Genomic DNA, 16,295 nt, shown 5'->3' with positions numbered 1-16,295 from the left:
AAAAGAAAAAGAAAAAAGAATCCTGAGATATTTCACTTTATGAAATGGCAGCACACACTTCAATCAAAGATAAACATTCGTTGACCTCTAAAATCCAACCCGTAATACTGTGATTCTGTCACAACAGGCAGAGCAGCAGTAAGGAATATATAACCAAAAATAGCTTTAGAAATATCAGGGAATACTAATTTAAGGACTGTTTTTGCAACTGGCTTTTCCAAAGCAATTCATCAATGTGTATCACCTACTTTGTAAATACTTTGTGAAAATATTGAAAAATTAGGCCAGGCACAGTGGCTCACACCTGTAATCCCAGCACTTTGGAAGGCCAAAGTGGGCAGACTGCTTGAGCCCAGGAGTTCAAGACCAGCCTGGACAATATAGCAAAACCTTGCCTCTATTTTAAAATAAAATAATAGTTTAAAAAGTACTTATTACACAACAAAAGCTTTAATGATGATGGTGAAATCTAATAATATCTATATAATAATTCTTTTATGTGCTCACACTTTACATACTATTATATATTATTCACATCTTCAATTTACAGTATATAAATGAGCAAAGTGAAGCACAGAAAAACTGAGTAAACTTACCTAAGGTCATACAGAGCAAGTAAGAAGTTTGTCATGTACCTCCAAAAATATGGTTCCCAGAACTAAGCACTACACTTAGAAAATGCAGTTTATTTTCCCTGATTTGGAACACTCTTTGTACATTAAGACTGTATTTGGTGGCTCTGAGAAACTATGATGCCAACTGAATGTACCTTAAAACACAAAGCAAAATGACTTTTCTTTCTAATGGACATAAAATTGAAATTATGTAAACACACATACTCTCATACACATTTAAGTACAATGAAAGGTTACCATCATTGTTTTCTTTTTCAATTTTCTAACATGTTTCCTATAAATTTAGTAATATCATTAAAAAATTTTTAATCCCAAAGATAGGAGAATGTGAGAGGTAAATTGTAAATATGCCACAACTTCTTAGAGGCCAGGTTTAATGATCTGTAGAAGAGTCTAAAAGAAGAATTTGCTTCTCTACCTATATATAGCCTCTCCACAAGCCCTGTCAAATCAGAAGCTTTGTACATCTTCTGAGCACTTTACATTATTTGTAGCCATTGTTGCTACAAAGTTAAGATTCATCCCTTAGGAACTTAAAAGAGATGGCTAGGAATTCACAGTTCCTGCTTTAAAAAATTGCAACACTGACTACAGTATTAGTGACTGATTTTTCACATCTACTAAAGCTTTCCTTAAGGTAGAATTAAATCCATAAGTTTTAAAAAGGGAAAATTATCTATTTCAAATAATTTAAAGAAGTGTTCTATATAAAACTTTTTATCATTTAAGGCATATGACACATGTATTAACATATAAATGTTTCACAGAAATTTTACTTTTCAGTTTCCCAGTATTTTTTACTTCATCACATATTTCAAATATTAATCCTATGTTGGTTATACCAGTCTACCTGAAAAGGATTTCATAGATATTTCTTTTTTTGAAGAGACAGGGCCCCACTGTGTTGTCCAGGCTAGAATACAATGGCTATTCACAGGCACAATCATAGCATACTGCAGCCTCAAACTCCTGGCCTCAAGTGATCCTCCCATCTCAACTTCCTGAGTAGTAGTATTAATTCAAATGCAAGTTAGAAGATCAATACAATTAAATATTCTCTTTGGCCAGGCACAGTGGCTCCCAGCACTTTGGGAGGCCGAGGTGGGCAGATCAGGAGGTCAAGAGATGGAGACATCCTGGTCAACATGGTGAAACCCCATCTCTCCTAAAAATACAAAAATTAGCTGGGCATGGTGGTGCATGCCTGTAGTCTCAGCTACTTGGGAGGCTGAGACAGGAGAATCACTTGAACCCGGGAGGCAGAGGTTGCAGTGAGCCGAGATAATGCCACTGCACTCTAACCTGGCGACAGAGTGAGACTCCGTCTCAAAAAAAAATAAAAGAGAGAAAAAGAAAAAAAATTTCTTTGCTTTCAAAAAAAATGGTAGCTGACAATACCACTGTATAATTAAAACGGCAAAGACCATCCTTGTCAACCAATTAACAAATGAAACTCTTTCGGAAAAGTCTGAGTTTAATTTTCACTTCAAATAAATGAATATACCACCCATAGGATAAAAAAATGTTTCTGAATTCCAATTTCAAAATAGAACAAAAAGGACTAGGCTTTTATCCCCTTGATGAAATTAGGTCCTATTGCTTGTACTATTTCTTACTGAAGCTTTATTTGTTTTGCTTTTAGACAGAAAAACACAATTTGAAATTGTACCCACGTTTAAGGTCATACCCAGGAAAACTGCATGACATTAGGCCCACAAGAGTAGAGATATGTCATTCTTTTATGAAGTGGATAAATGTGATATGTATAGATTTATACTGGACAACTGCAGAGCACGACCATAACTATTGAGACAGACTGAAAGCATGTTATCACTAATAGTAGTAAAACAATTTCTTAATATAATGCATAAAACAAGGTAGGAAGAAAGAAGACGGAAAGGAAGGGGAAGGGTAGGAAAAGGGAAGGGGATGAGAGGAAGGGACGAAGAGGAGAAAGAAGGGAAGGGGAGAGGAGAGGTAAAGGGAAGATGGGAGGAGAGGAAAGAAGAGAGGCAAGGGAAGGAGAGAGGAAGATAAGGGAGGAAGGAAAAAATAAAATACTGATTTTTCTTTACATTAAAGAATCTGATCTAAGTTAGAATAATTTCACAAACACATCAAAAATATAATTGAGGACAGAAAGCCACTGCTTCCTTCATCTTATTTTAGCTACAAAAATTTTACAACCTAATTTGAAAGGGAAAGAGATCAGAAAGGCAAACAAGAGTATTAATTCATATTTAAACTTTAAAAACTATATGGAAGTATCACAATTTGAATAGTCAACCTTATTTTTAGGGTCTATGTTATTTAAAATTATTCACCAGTCATTAAATTGGCAGAATTAGTGCTTACTACTTTCTTAGATGACACAAAGAATTGACAAGACTGTGTTGCATCACCATCTGCCGCATCCTGCTATAATTATAAATACAATTGTGCTACTGACATTTTTACAACTGCTCCAGGTGAAAGCATTTGAGCAGAGAATTCTATCACTTTAATGTAATTTCTTCTTTTGAAATTTACATCTGGACTGTTCCAATGCACATAAAGATGTCTCATTAAAACCTGTTAACCTCTAACTAGCTTTTCTAGGTAAAATAGGTCACAATCAAATTTAATATGGAAAACTTTAAAAATTAACTTTTTTTTCAAAAAAAGATCTCAAAATAAATAAACAACATGAGGCCTTTGACTTAAATCAATTTTAACTTCTAAATACTGTAATGCAATTAATGTTACACCAATTGGTAGCTCTTGAAATACTGGCTTTACAATTCTGAGTTTAATATGTTTCTATTTCATTCAAATATAATTCCTGAAACTTCTTTAATGTTTTTAAAAACCAATTTTACACAGGATTTTGGAAATCTTTAAAATACAATTATGAACACTAGTTTATTATGTGATGGTTTACATCGAGAAAACAATTAAAAGCATCCCCCTGAGATGTATAAAACATAAACACATTGGCATTTAGGCAGTCCTCTCAAAGTTTAATTAAAAATGACACAACAACGTGGTTAAAATTTTACTGGAAGTTAAATACAAACATGGAGGCTTATCTAACTGGAAGAGATATGAAAAACTGGAAGACTGAATCAATAATCATAAACGCATATTAGAAATTATAAGACAGAAATAAAAATCTGCTTGAGACAAGACCAAGCTGAAGGTCTTGAGGATCATTTGAGCCCAGGAGTTCGAGACCAGTGTAGGTAATATGGCAAAACCCCATCTCTACAAAGACAGATTTTTTTTTTTTAGTTAAAAATTAGGCAGATTTGGTGGTATGCACGTATAGTCCCAACTACTCAGGAGGCTGAGGAAGGAGAATTCTTTGAGCCTAGGAGGTCAAGGATGTAGAGAGCTGTGATCACACTACTGCACTCTACACAGAGTGAGACTGTCTCAAAAACAATCCATATAGCCTCAATGTTATAATAATTACAGGGAAAAAAATAATTCAAATGATGACCTGCTTATATGCCAGTTAACAAAGAATAAGAAGGTATTTAAAATTTTTAAGATGCTCAGGATACACCCCAAGATGGATTTTTAAAAATAAATTTAAAAATACTATAGATAAATTAAATTGCAGGAAGCTTAAAAACAAGTGAACTTATACCAAAACAAACAGAAATACTTCATGTAGCTCACCATCAAGCTTCTGAAAAATTCAGTAAGTCGCATAATACTATAAATCTCCAAGGAACAAAAAGGTATCTAGGCACCATGGAAAACTGTCATCCCTGGGAAGCATGAATGAAAGTTCATTTACTGATAACTGTATTTAAAGTGATGCATATTCGACACTCTGACAACCTACAATTATTTCCAAATTGAAGAAGACAGTAAGAAGTAGAGAAAGCATGTGAAACACTATTCAAAATCGCTAACATTTACAGAAGTAAAAATTGAAGTCTCTCAGGATGAGAGAAAAATCTCCAGTAAAAATAGCAAGCTGAGGTTACTAGCTAGAACAGCAGGATTCTATTTCTGCTTTGTTTAGTTACTCACCATAGTGTTTTTTTCTATCTTATCTAACCAGAAGCCTTATCATTGAACAATCATTGCAGACCAACATATTAATTATAAGAATGCCAGAAAGAAAACAGGAAGAAAATAACAGTAGCTTCCCAACTTGATGAAACACATGAATCTACACATCCAAGCATGAACTTGAAGCATGAACTTAATAAGCTCTAAGCATAATAAACATAAAAATATTCAGACCAAGACACGTTATAGTCAAACTGCTGAAAGACAAAGACAGAGAAAGAATTTTGAAATCAGTGAGAGAAAAGCAACTGGTCACAAGTAAGGATTCTCAATAAGATTAAGAACTGATTTTCATCAGAAACCATGTAGGCCAAAAAGCAGTGAGATGACATATTTAATATACTAAAACAAAAGCACTGTTAACCAACAATTCTATATCCAACAAAACTATCCTATAATAAAGGGGCTATTTAAGACATCCCAGATAAACAACAGCTAGGACAATTTGTTAATAGACCTGCCCTACGCAAAATGCTAACGAGTCCTTCTGGCTGAAATGAAAGGACATTTGATAGTAACCACAAGCCATATGAAGAAGTAAAGAACTCTGGTAAAAGTAACTATACAGGTAAATGTAAATGTCAGTATCATTGAGCTTTTGGGTTGTAATTACTTTTATTCTTACATGATTTAAAAGGTAAATGAATAAAACAATAATTACAAATCTATGTTAATGGGCATGCAATATACAAAGATGTAATCAATGAGAGTAACAATATAAAAGAAGAAGATGAAGATGTAAAGGAGCAAAGTGTTTGTATATTATTGAAACTATGTTGGTACTATTCAAACTGGGTTGTTATGAGTTTAGAATGTTAATTGTAATTTAAATGGTAAATAACAAAAGTAACTAAAACATATACTGAAAAGAAAAGAAAAAAGGAATCAAAAAATAACCAAAAATTAACTTACTCATGTTTTGTTAGACAGAAAAATTTAAAAACACACAGTTGTTATGGGCTGAGCTATAAACACCCCTCCACAGGCCCTCCTGCCACTATTCATATGTTGAAGCCCTAAACCCCTGTATCTCACAATATGACTATATTTGAAGATAAGGTCTTTAACAAGGTAATTAAATTAATGATGGAAGTAAGGTAGGCTCTAATCCAATCTCACTGGTGTCCTTATAAGACGACATTAGGACACACAGAGACCTAGGGGTACATATGTACACAGAGACCACCACGCGAAGAGGCAGCAAGAGGGTAGCCATCTGTAGGCCAAGAAGCGAGGCCTCTGAAGGAATCAAGGTGTCAACACTTTGATATGGGACTCCAACACTGTGAGAAAATAAATCTTTATTGTTTAAGCTACCTAGTCTCTGAAATTGTTAAGACTGCCCTAGGAAACTAATATTGAACTTATTCATAATCATATATTATTCTGTACTATTTACTTCTGTCGCATAAATGGTATTATTTAAATAAAATAACAGGAATAGCTAGCAATGGCAGTAAGTAGTAATTAACAGTAGGATAAATTCAACAAATAATATGTGAGATAACAATATTTATATTGTTTCTTTTGTTACAATAAATGCAGCAATTTAACTTCTCTTAATTCTTTACTACATGATTTTTTATAGGCCATACTGTGTTTTCTTAAGATACATCCAGTGTTAGACTTTTTAAAAGAATAATGTAACTACAGATGGATTAAATATTTTACCAATATTTAATTAAAAAGAACAGTGGTATGCTTCTTTTGGCCTATGAAATAATAAAATCTTTTTACTTTTATGTTTCCTTTCTATACTTGACTAGAGCCATTAGGTCATCCTTCTTGCATGGGTGGTAAAACTTAATACAGTCAAATGTAAAATACACTGTGACTTATAGCTCTGAGGCATCAAGCCCACATTCTTGGTGTCAGTCCAATGTGATGACATTAAGCTAAACATCGTCTCAACAAAAGCATGTAAACATAAAATACTTAGAATTTTAAATACAATCAATAATAGGTGTTTAGGAATTAGTTTATAGTTCTATAAAAATATCCATTTACATTTTAGCTAAATGCATTGTTTTGGCATTCCAGCTCCTTATCAGTCATATTCCTTGTGTTTGTAGATTCATTATATAGGCTTATCAGTGTTCAAAATGACCATCACTTTAGAACACTCTGAAAGACATTGACTATCATCCTAAGTTAAATTTCTCTTTCTTTCAGAAATGATTTTAAAACACCTGAATTTGAATTTGTGCTGTCAAAACTGGAATTCCTAAAAGTTACAGTTTTAGTAAAGAAACTGAAAAAAAGTTTTATTTAACTTCATGGGTTTTTTTCTATGACTCTTTAACTTGAGTTCTGAAGCACTCTTTATATATATAAAAATGAGCCATTTGGGCCAGGTGAAATGGTTCACAACTATAATCCTAGCGCTTTGAGAGGTCAAGGCAGGAGGATCACTTGAGGCCAGAAGTTCAAGACCAATCTGGGCAACATACAGAGACCCTGTCTGTATAACAAATACATTAGCCAGGTATGGCAGGATGTCCCTGTAGTCCTAGCTACTCCGGAGATGGAGGAAGGAGGATCCTTTGAGCCCAGCAGTTCAAGGCTGGAATGAGCTATGATCACACCACTCCATTCCAGCCTAGGCAACAGAGCAAGAGACTCTGTCTCAAATAAATAAATAAATAAAAGTATTTGGAGTTTTTTGGTATGTGTTTTTTCTAGCTACTTGTGGCCTCTTTAAAAACAGAAAAAGCATACACATTTTGTTTTACCATAATCTTTTTTTTCCATTTTCATCCTCAATGTACTGCCAAATCAGAGAAGGGCATATCTTTGGTCCCATATTTTGTTAATATTGTACTGCTGGGCATCTATGTCCAGCAACAATAATAGCCACCTTTCAGGCAAATATTCAAGGAGGTCATTTTATTCCATTTATTTTTCTTCTTGTAGAGACAGAGTCTCACTATGTTGCCCAGGCTGGTCTCAAACTACTGGACTCAGTGACCCTCCTGCCTTAGCCTCTCAAAATGCTGGGATTACAGGCATGAGCCACAAGGTCCAGCCTTCTTCCATTTCTTTCAAGTCAAAAATCACAATAAGTGCTTCTACAAAATTTTTAAAAACTAACAAAGTAACCAAAAGTGTTCACTAAGAAAGCATCTATTATCAAACAAGCAACTCATACCCCTTTTTAAGAAAAGGGGTATGATAGATAGCAGTGTTAGATACACACTGTGCAGGACATTGAGCAGATAAGAACTTTTTACTTTCATTAGTAAGAAGATTAGACCAAATGAAATTTACTAAAATTTACATTTGTACTGTGTATCAAATAAATCTAGAATTGTATTTGGACAAGACATCAACAATATTTGTTTTTGTTGTCCATGGTTTCATTAAAATCTTCAAGAACATGATTTGACAAATCAAAATACCTAAGAGTTTTGGAAACAATTTCTTGTTGACATAATTTGCCATATTACTTGATATATGAAAGTATGATTCTTAGTACGATTAGACAGAATGAATTACCCAAAACCTCAAATTCCTTTTTTTTTTTTTTTTTTTGAGATAGAGTCTCACTCTGTTGTCAGGCTGGAGCGCAGTGGTGTGATCTCAGCTCACTGCAACCTCCGCCTCCCGGATTCAAGCAATTCTCCTGCCTCCGCCTCCCAAGTAGATGGAACTACAGGCATGTACCACTACGTGCAGTTAATTTTTGTATAGTAGAGACAGGGTTTCACCATGTTGGCCAGGATGGTCTTGATCTCTTGACCTCATGATCCGCAAAGTGCTGAGATTACAGGTGTGATCCACCACACCCAGCCCTCAAATTCCTTTCATTATCTTGCTAAAGACAGGAACAAATAAACCACTACTAGAATACATTGTTAGAATGCATGTGAAATATGTAAAAAGTACAAAAAAACAAAAGTAGGCAATGACTGCTTTATTATGAGACCAATATCAGGGAGAAAGCTGATATTGGAAAGCTGAGGGAGAACTTAATTATATAATTAATAAACTTTTAGAAGACAGAAACTGAAGATTCCCAAGAAAGGAGACAATTTACTAGTGAGCAGCCAATAGCCTCCCCATATTAGTCCATTTTCACACTACTGTCAAGAACTGCCTGAGCATGTCTGGAAAGGCCTCTGGAAATTTACAATCATGGCAGAAGACAAAGGCGAAGAAAAGAACCTTCTTCACAAGGGAGCAAGAAGGAGAAGTGCCGAGCAAAGGGGTAAGAGCCCCTTATAAAGGCATCAGATCTTGTGAAAACTCACTATCACGAGAACAGCATGAAGGAAACTGCCCCCATGATTCACTTACCTCCCTCCACCTGTTCACTCCATTGGCATGAGGGGATTATGGGGATTGCAATTCAAGATGAGATTGGGTGGGGACACAAAGCCTAACCATATCATCCCCAGTTCTAAGAGGAGAAAAGACTAAAAAGATAGCAAAATGTGCCTTGATAAATGGAGGCTTTAGTAAATCATCCTTTTTTATTTTTTTGGAGATGGAGTCTCACTCTGTTGCCCAGGCTGGAGTGCAGTGGCACAATCTTGGCTCACTGCAACCTTTGCTGCCCGGGTTCAAGTGATTCTCCAGCCTCAACCTCACAAGTAGCTACGATTACAGTCATATGCCACCACATGTGGCTCATTTTCCTATTTTTTTTTAGTAGAGACCGGGTTTCACCATGTTGGCCAGGCTAGTCTCGACCTCCTGACTTCATCTGATCCACCCACCTAAGCATCCCAAAGTGCTGGGATGAAAGGCATGAGCCGCTGTGCCTAGCGGTAAATCATACTTTTTCTATTACTCTGGAAGCTCATAAAGTGGCCACCAGGATGTTTTACCAAAAACAATACAAATCAATTGACAATACAAAGACTCAAGCCACTTCATATTAATGACCACTTTAAAGAGTCATTTTTACAAAATATTTTTAAACTATGATTAAATTTGAGCTTAGAAGTATGTGGAATAATCATACTATATGTCTAAATCAACTAAGAATTACTTGAAAAGAAATCATTCTGCATTTTGTCAATTTTCCACTTTTCCAGTTCTTGAAGTTAATTAGAATTCAAAGGGAAAACATCAATCAATAAAAAAGAAAAAAAGAATCTAGTGTAGCAGAAATGACATATGATTGCAATGAGCAGAATTCTGAGCTAGCTTCAAACTGCAGAGGTAAGAGCTAGAGATATGTAAAAGGAAGATTAAAACTCTCAGTCAAGATTAGATTAAGCTGTTAACTCAAAGAGTATATGTCTAAATGGGTTTATTCAATTACTCATTGGAAGACATGGGAATAGAGACAGATATATGGATTCATAAAAGATATACACCGGCATAGATATACAGATGCATATACATATCTACCAACATGTATGTCTATATACGGATATTTAGGTATGAATCTACGTATGTATATTTATGTATACAGATATCTATATATAATACAGAGCAATTTGTACTGTCTTGTGACAGAAATGTCCTTTCTAAGGAGGACATGAAGGAAACGAAGAAGTCACAAAGTTTAATTATGTTAAAGACTTTGAAAGTTACATTAAGAACTAAGGCACGTAAGTTAGTGTACACATAACAAGGAATAAATACTTTCAACTTATAAAATAAAAAGAATACTGTCTATAAAATATGAAGAACTGACAAATCCATAAAATAGGAAAAATTATAAAATGATAGTTACAGGAAACAAGTAATTTAACTAAAAATGCAAATGAACAATAAACATATTAAAAGTTCAAGCTTACCAATAACCAATTAAAATAACTTTTAATTAGATGTGCAATAAATACTAAAATCCCAATTCAAAATGAACAAAACTATTCTACAGCAACACTATACAAACAGAAACAATTTTGCAAAATAGACACAGGTCTAGAATCATTTTGAATCCTTTTAACTTTTAAAATAATTAACCAACCTGAGCCACTTTAATTGAATTCTGGGTAGAGCCACCAGCATGATATTCAACTTTGAATTTTTTCACAAGTTCATCAAACCTATAAGGAAATCATAGTAGAAAAAAGTAAGCTATCTTCTGTGAGTTGCCACAATGTAAATTTCCTGATAATAAGAGCATTAAAACACAAATAGTGAAAATTTTTTAATTATTTAAGTACGTTGAATAAATGAAAATATCATATAACAAAAATACAAAATTTTCACATTTAAGAAATGTTTTTCCATAAGTGTACAACTATACGAATGTAAGAATTTAAAAGACGGACTGTCCACAATTAGCCATTAAACTAAACAGAAAGTAAAAATAATAATAATAGATTATCAAATGGAGGTCACATGTGGCAAACTGGTTAAGTTAAAATCAGAATCCCAGTCTCAAAGTTACTTGTTACTACAAACATACAGAAATCAGTGTCTATTTCTCCTCATTCTAGACAACTAACAGATTTTCTATAGAAACTAAACAAAATTTCACTTAATGTTACCCTTGGAATCAGTTCAAGAAGCATAAAAATTATAAGACCTTACATTTCAAAAGAGATAATGAAGCATATGTTCATTTCCTCTTGCATGTCTTACTAAAGGTCAAAAAATATGTTTTATACACAAAAAATAAACGAAAGTATAACAGCACTGCCTGTAAAGCAAGAAAAGAAAGATGCCACAAACAGACCTATCTAATTATATGAAAAGACGCAGCTAGAGATTGACACAGTTTCTATACACTAACTTAATAATTATTGAAAATTTTTTGAAAAATCAATAGTTGGATGCATTATCTGAGTAATCAAAATGTGCCTGGGTAAAAACTAAGATAAAAATAGAAAAGTTGAAATTTTTTAAAAATACCAAAAAATATTTTGTTAATTCAAAAAACAAGCATAACTTTATTATTTAGATTTTAAAGGTAAGCTAAAAACATTAACTTTTACTTATTTATTTATTTATTTTGCTTTGTTTTGTTATTTTTTGGAGACACAATCTTCATTACCCAGGCTGGAGTGCAGTGACGCAAACACAGCTCAATGTAGCCTCCACCTCCTGAGCTCAAGTGATCCTCCTGCCTCAGTACCCCAAATAGCTGGGAGTACAGGTATGTGCCACCACACCTGGCTAATTTTTTTTTTGGTGTTTTTTATTTTTGTAGAGACACGTTTCACCACGTTGCCCGGGCTGGTCTCAAACTCCTGACCTCAAGCAATCCTCCCACCTCAGCCTCCCAAAGTGCTAGGATTAAAGGTGTGAACCATGGAGCCAGGCCCCTAAAAACATTAACTGTTAACAATATTTACATCTCTACAGAGTCGATATGAAAGAACTTTTTTAAAACTGGTGTTTATAATTTACTTTTGTTTTTTATAAATTTTTTAGGGTAAGTAAAATAAATGTGCAAATTTTAAAAAGTGAACATCTCTGTAACCACTACCCAGGTTAAGAAAAAAAACAATGACTGACTTAGAAACCCCATTATCTTATACATATCTCATACGTAATATATACATATATACACACATACACACACACACACACACTCTCTCTCTGCAAGTGTCCTTATCCCATTGTTCTTCATGAATGCTTTGGCTATTCTTGGTTCTTTCAAGTCCATAAAAATTTACAACTAGTTGTCAAACTCCAAAAACTAACTTGTTAGGATTTTAACAGTGATTACACTAATTCTCTATATGTATGCTGGGAAAGGTGATATATTTCCAATATTAAATCATCAACTCCATGATTATAGTATCTCTCAGTTTCACAATGTTTGCCACAAAGTCTGTACATCTTTTATTATGATCACTACTTCATACTTCCTATGTTTTACTACTATTACATTGTTTAAACTTAATTTTTATTTGTGGCTGACATTTAGAAACATTCTTTGTATCAATTTTTCTAGCCAAGTTTCTAATATCTAATTAACTCCAATGATTTATCTATGCTTTAAATAAATTAAACATAATTGTTATTTGTGAATAACAACAATTTTTTCCTACCCTTTCTTGTGTTAGTACAGAGAATACAATCTCTGCAATAGTATGAATAGAGAATAAATAATAGTAGTGGAAATGGGCAAATTTAGTCTTATTCTGAGTTTTGCCCTGAGAAACCCTAATGAATAACAGAATAAGTCAATTTCCGAAAACTAGAAATCTTCAAATAAGTGTTTAATTTTCCACCTTGATTTAGTTTTACTATGTGTGTGTGTTGCTTCTACTAAAGTATTAAAGATTTTTAAATGTTACAGATTTAAAATATATTTATGTCTATTGATAGGTATTTTCCATGTTATTTCACTAGAGAAATGTTAATTTACAAATTTTATGCACAATATAATCCTTTTTTTATGTAAACAAAATTATCCAATATACATGTCTACTGAAAATAAGCTGGAAGAATACAACCAAGGTATTAACAGTAGTTATCGCCAAATTAGGAGCAATTATGGCTCTTTTATATATCTGTTTAGATTGTGCAATAAGCATATAAACTGTTTTGTAATGAAAAATCAACTTCATTTTATAATAGAAGAATATAGCAATTTTCCATACAATTATTTTAAAAGAAATATATATGGAACAAAGCTGAATAAAAAGCAAGAGCAGAGAAGGAAGTGATTCTGAATGAAAGAGTCAGAGAAAGTTTAACATCTGAATTGAAATTTGACAGTTAAGGGAGAAAAAAATATTAAGAGTTGAGGAAAAAACAATAAACATGACATATTCAGAAAAACCAGTTAAACACAGACTAAAATGCAGGTCAAAATCAAAGTAGTAAAAACTGACAAAGAAAAGGTAACTATCAAGCTAATAAGTGTAGACATTATTCTGAAGGCTACTAGAAATTATTAAAATCTGTTTAGCAACAGTGTGAAAAGCAGACTTTTGAAAAATGATGATGACACTGGAAGACAGAGTAAAGAGAAGCAGACCACCTGCCTTTAGAATAGCTCATATGAAAGAGAGGATAGAGAGATGGGACCAAACTAAGTAATCATTCTGAAGTTGAAGACATAGGATATGATAAAGAAATATAAGAAGTAGAAGAGGGATGATACTTCTGAGGTTGCTGGTTTGGAAAACCAGTTGGATGGTGTTAGAAAAGAAATATAGGACAGAAGAAAATCATGAGAAGGAAAAGGAACTCCTAAGCAGCCAAGTAACAAACCAAGAAACATTTATCTTTAGTGAACTAATTGTACTGTGGCAAGACTAAAAGTTGTTTAAGATGAAAGTTTATCATATCATTACATTTTATGGGAAACTTCTACATATTTTCCTTACGTGACTTTTTCCATAGAAAATAAAGTATGGGGAATTTCGGTAATTTATTCATTCCTTCTACTTAGGTTGACATCCTTTGTCTGAGTAGGGTGGGCATATAAACACATCAATCAAAAGCTTGACAGAATTGAAAGGACAGTACCTGATCCATTTTTCTACCACAATCCTATTTCCCAAGCCCAAATTAATAAAGGACACAGAACTTATAATGTTTGAAAAATGATGTTAAAAGAGGGAATGTTATTTAAATAAAATGCTAGAGGGAAGCTGAATTCAGCACTTATCAAATTTCTGGATAAGACTTTCAAGCTGATAGAAGCAAACACAAAGAATAAATGTAATCATATTAAAAATTTGAAGCTTTTCTATATAAAAAAAACTAACAAAAACTTTAAGTATAACAAAAAGAAAAGGAGAAGAAATGTTTAATATGAAATGGAGTGTTTTTATCAAAAATAAAGTGTTCATTCAAAAGAGAAATAAAAACATTAATTTTCAGATAAGAAACAATGATAAATGTTGAAAAGTAACCAACCTCTCTTACTAGTAGTCAAACACATACAAACATTTCTTCACATTAAATACGCTGAATGTATAAATTACAACATTCAGCATTAGTAGGGATATGAAAAGCTGACATAATCATAAAGTGTTAGTGAAAGAACTCTTTTGGGCCGGGCATGGTGGCTAATGTCTGTATCCCAGCATTTTGGGAGGCCCAGGTGGGAGGATCACTTGAGGCCAGGAGATTGAGACCAGTCTGGCCAAAATGGCAAAACCCCAACTCTATCAAAAATAGAAAAATGAGCCAGGCATAGTGGCACATGCCTGTAATCCCAGCACCTAAGAGGCTGAGACAGGAGAATTGCTTGAGCATGGAAGGTAGAGGTTGCAGTGAGCTGAGATCAAGCCACTGCACTCCAGCCTAGGTGACAGAGTAAGACCCTGTCTCAAAAACAAACAAAAAAAAAAAAGAAAGAAGGAAGGAAGGGAGGGAGGAAGGGAGGGAGGGAGGAAAAGGGGTAGGGAGGGAGGAAAAGGGGTAGGGAGGGAGGAAGGAAGGAAGACAGGAAGAGAAGGAAGGAGGGAAGGAGGGAGGGAGGGAGGGAGAATTGCCAAAAGCTGCTCATACTACCATAATATATGATAAGGTAAAACTAAAAATATGAATATCCAAAAAGCAAAGAAATGGTTAGGTAAACTATAGTAATTATCAGTGGAAGAAATTTAATAAACCTTATAATATTACAATTATTTAGCTTATAAAGATATTAGTGTGAAATTAAATGTACAAAAACATTAAAAATAAGAGAAGCAAATTAAGTTGAAGCATAAAAAATGTAAGATGTAAACATTTACAGTTTATGAAAGCTGAAATATAATATGGGATGTACTTATATTAACCGTTCAACAAAATTATCGATAAATTCATTCAATATAATTATTTTGTCTTTAAAAATTAATAGAGGTGATACAGTTTGGCTGTGTCCCCACCCAAATCTTTGCTTGAATTCTCACATGTTGTGGGAGGGACCTGGTGGGAGGTAATTAAATCATGAGGACAAGTCTTTCCTGTGTTGTTCTCATGACAGTGAATAAGTGTCTCATGGTTTTATTTATTTATTTATTTATTTATTTATTTAAGAGACAGAGTCTTGCTCTGTCGCCCAGGCTGTAGCGCAGTGGTGCAATCTCAGCTCCCTGCAACCTCAGCCTCCCGGGTCCAGGTGATTCTCCTGTCTCAGCCTCCCAAGTAGCTGGAGTTATAGGCACGTGCCACCAGACCTGGCTAATTTCTTGTACTTCAGTAGAGATGGGGTTTTACCAGGTTGCCCTGGCTGGTCTCAAACTCCTGATCTTGGGTAATCCACCTGCCTCGGCATTCCAAAGTGCTGGGATTACATGCCCAGCTGACCTGATGGTTTTAAAAAGAAGAGTTCTGCTGCACAAGGTCTTTGCCAGCTGCCATCCAAGTAAGATGTGACTTGCTCTTCCTTGCCTTCTGCCATGATTGTGAGGCTTCCCCAGCCACATGTAACTATGGGTCCAGCTGAACATCTTTTGTAAATTGTTCAGTCTCAGGTATGTCTTTATCAGTAGCGTGAAAACGGACTAATACAAGAGGCTACTAGGTGCAGTGGCTCCCGGCTGTAATCCTAGCACTTAGAGAAGCTGACGCAGGTAGATTCCTTGAGCCCAGGAGTTAGACCCCGGACTGGACAAAAATTAAATCTAGGTGTGGCGGTGCACATCTGTAGTTCCAGCAACTCGGGAGAATTGCTTGGGCCAGGAGTTCAAGGCTGCAGTGCCACGATCATGCCAATGCACTCCAACCTAGGTGACAAGAGCA

General features: G+C 34.3%; 1 protein-coding gene across 6 annotated transcripts in view; it reads right to left on the bottom strand.

Annotated features, from left to right (window-relative positions):
• The window catches only part of ADK (adenosine kinase), a 566,800-nt gene that overhangs the window by 394,841 nt on the left and 155,664 nt on the right, over positions 1-16,295 (bottom strand). For all 6 annotated transcript variants that reach the window (XM_032256142.1, XM_032256144.1, XM_032256146.1 and 3 more), the window contains exon 4: positions 10,624-10,702. In XM_032256142.1, coding sequence (XP_032112033.1) covers positions 10,624-10,702 — 79 coding nt within the window. The remainder of the gene's footprint in view (positions 1-10,623; positions 10,703-16,295) is intronic.

This window comes from Sapajus apella, unplaced genomic scaffold, assembly GCF_009761245.1.
Source record: "Sapajus apella isolate SASKATOON/1434 unplaced genomic scaffold, GSC_monkey_1.0 scaffold94, whole genome shotgun sequence".
NCBI classification, from domain to species: Eukaryota; Metazoa; Chordata; class Mammalia; order Primates; family Cebidae; genus Sapajus; species Sapajus apella.
The sequence above is the reverse complement of the archived record's forward strand: the minus strand, read 5'-3'. Positions and strand labels throughout refer to the sequence as shown.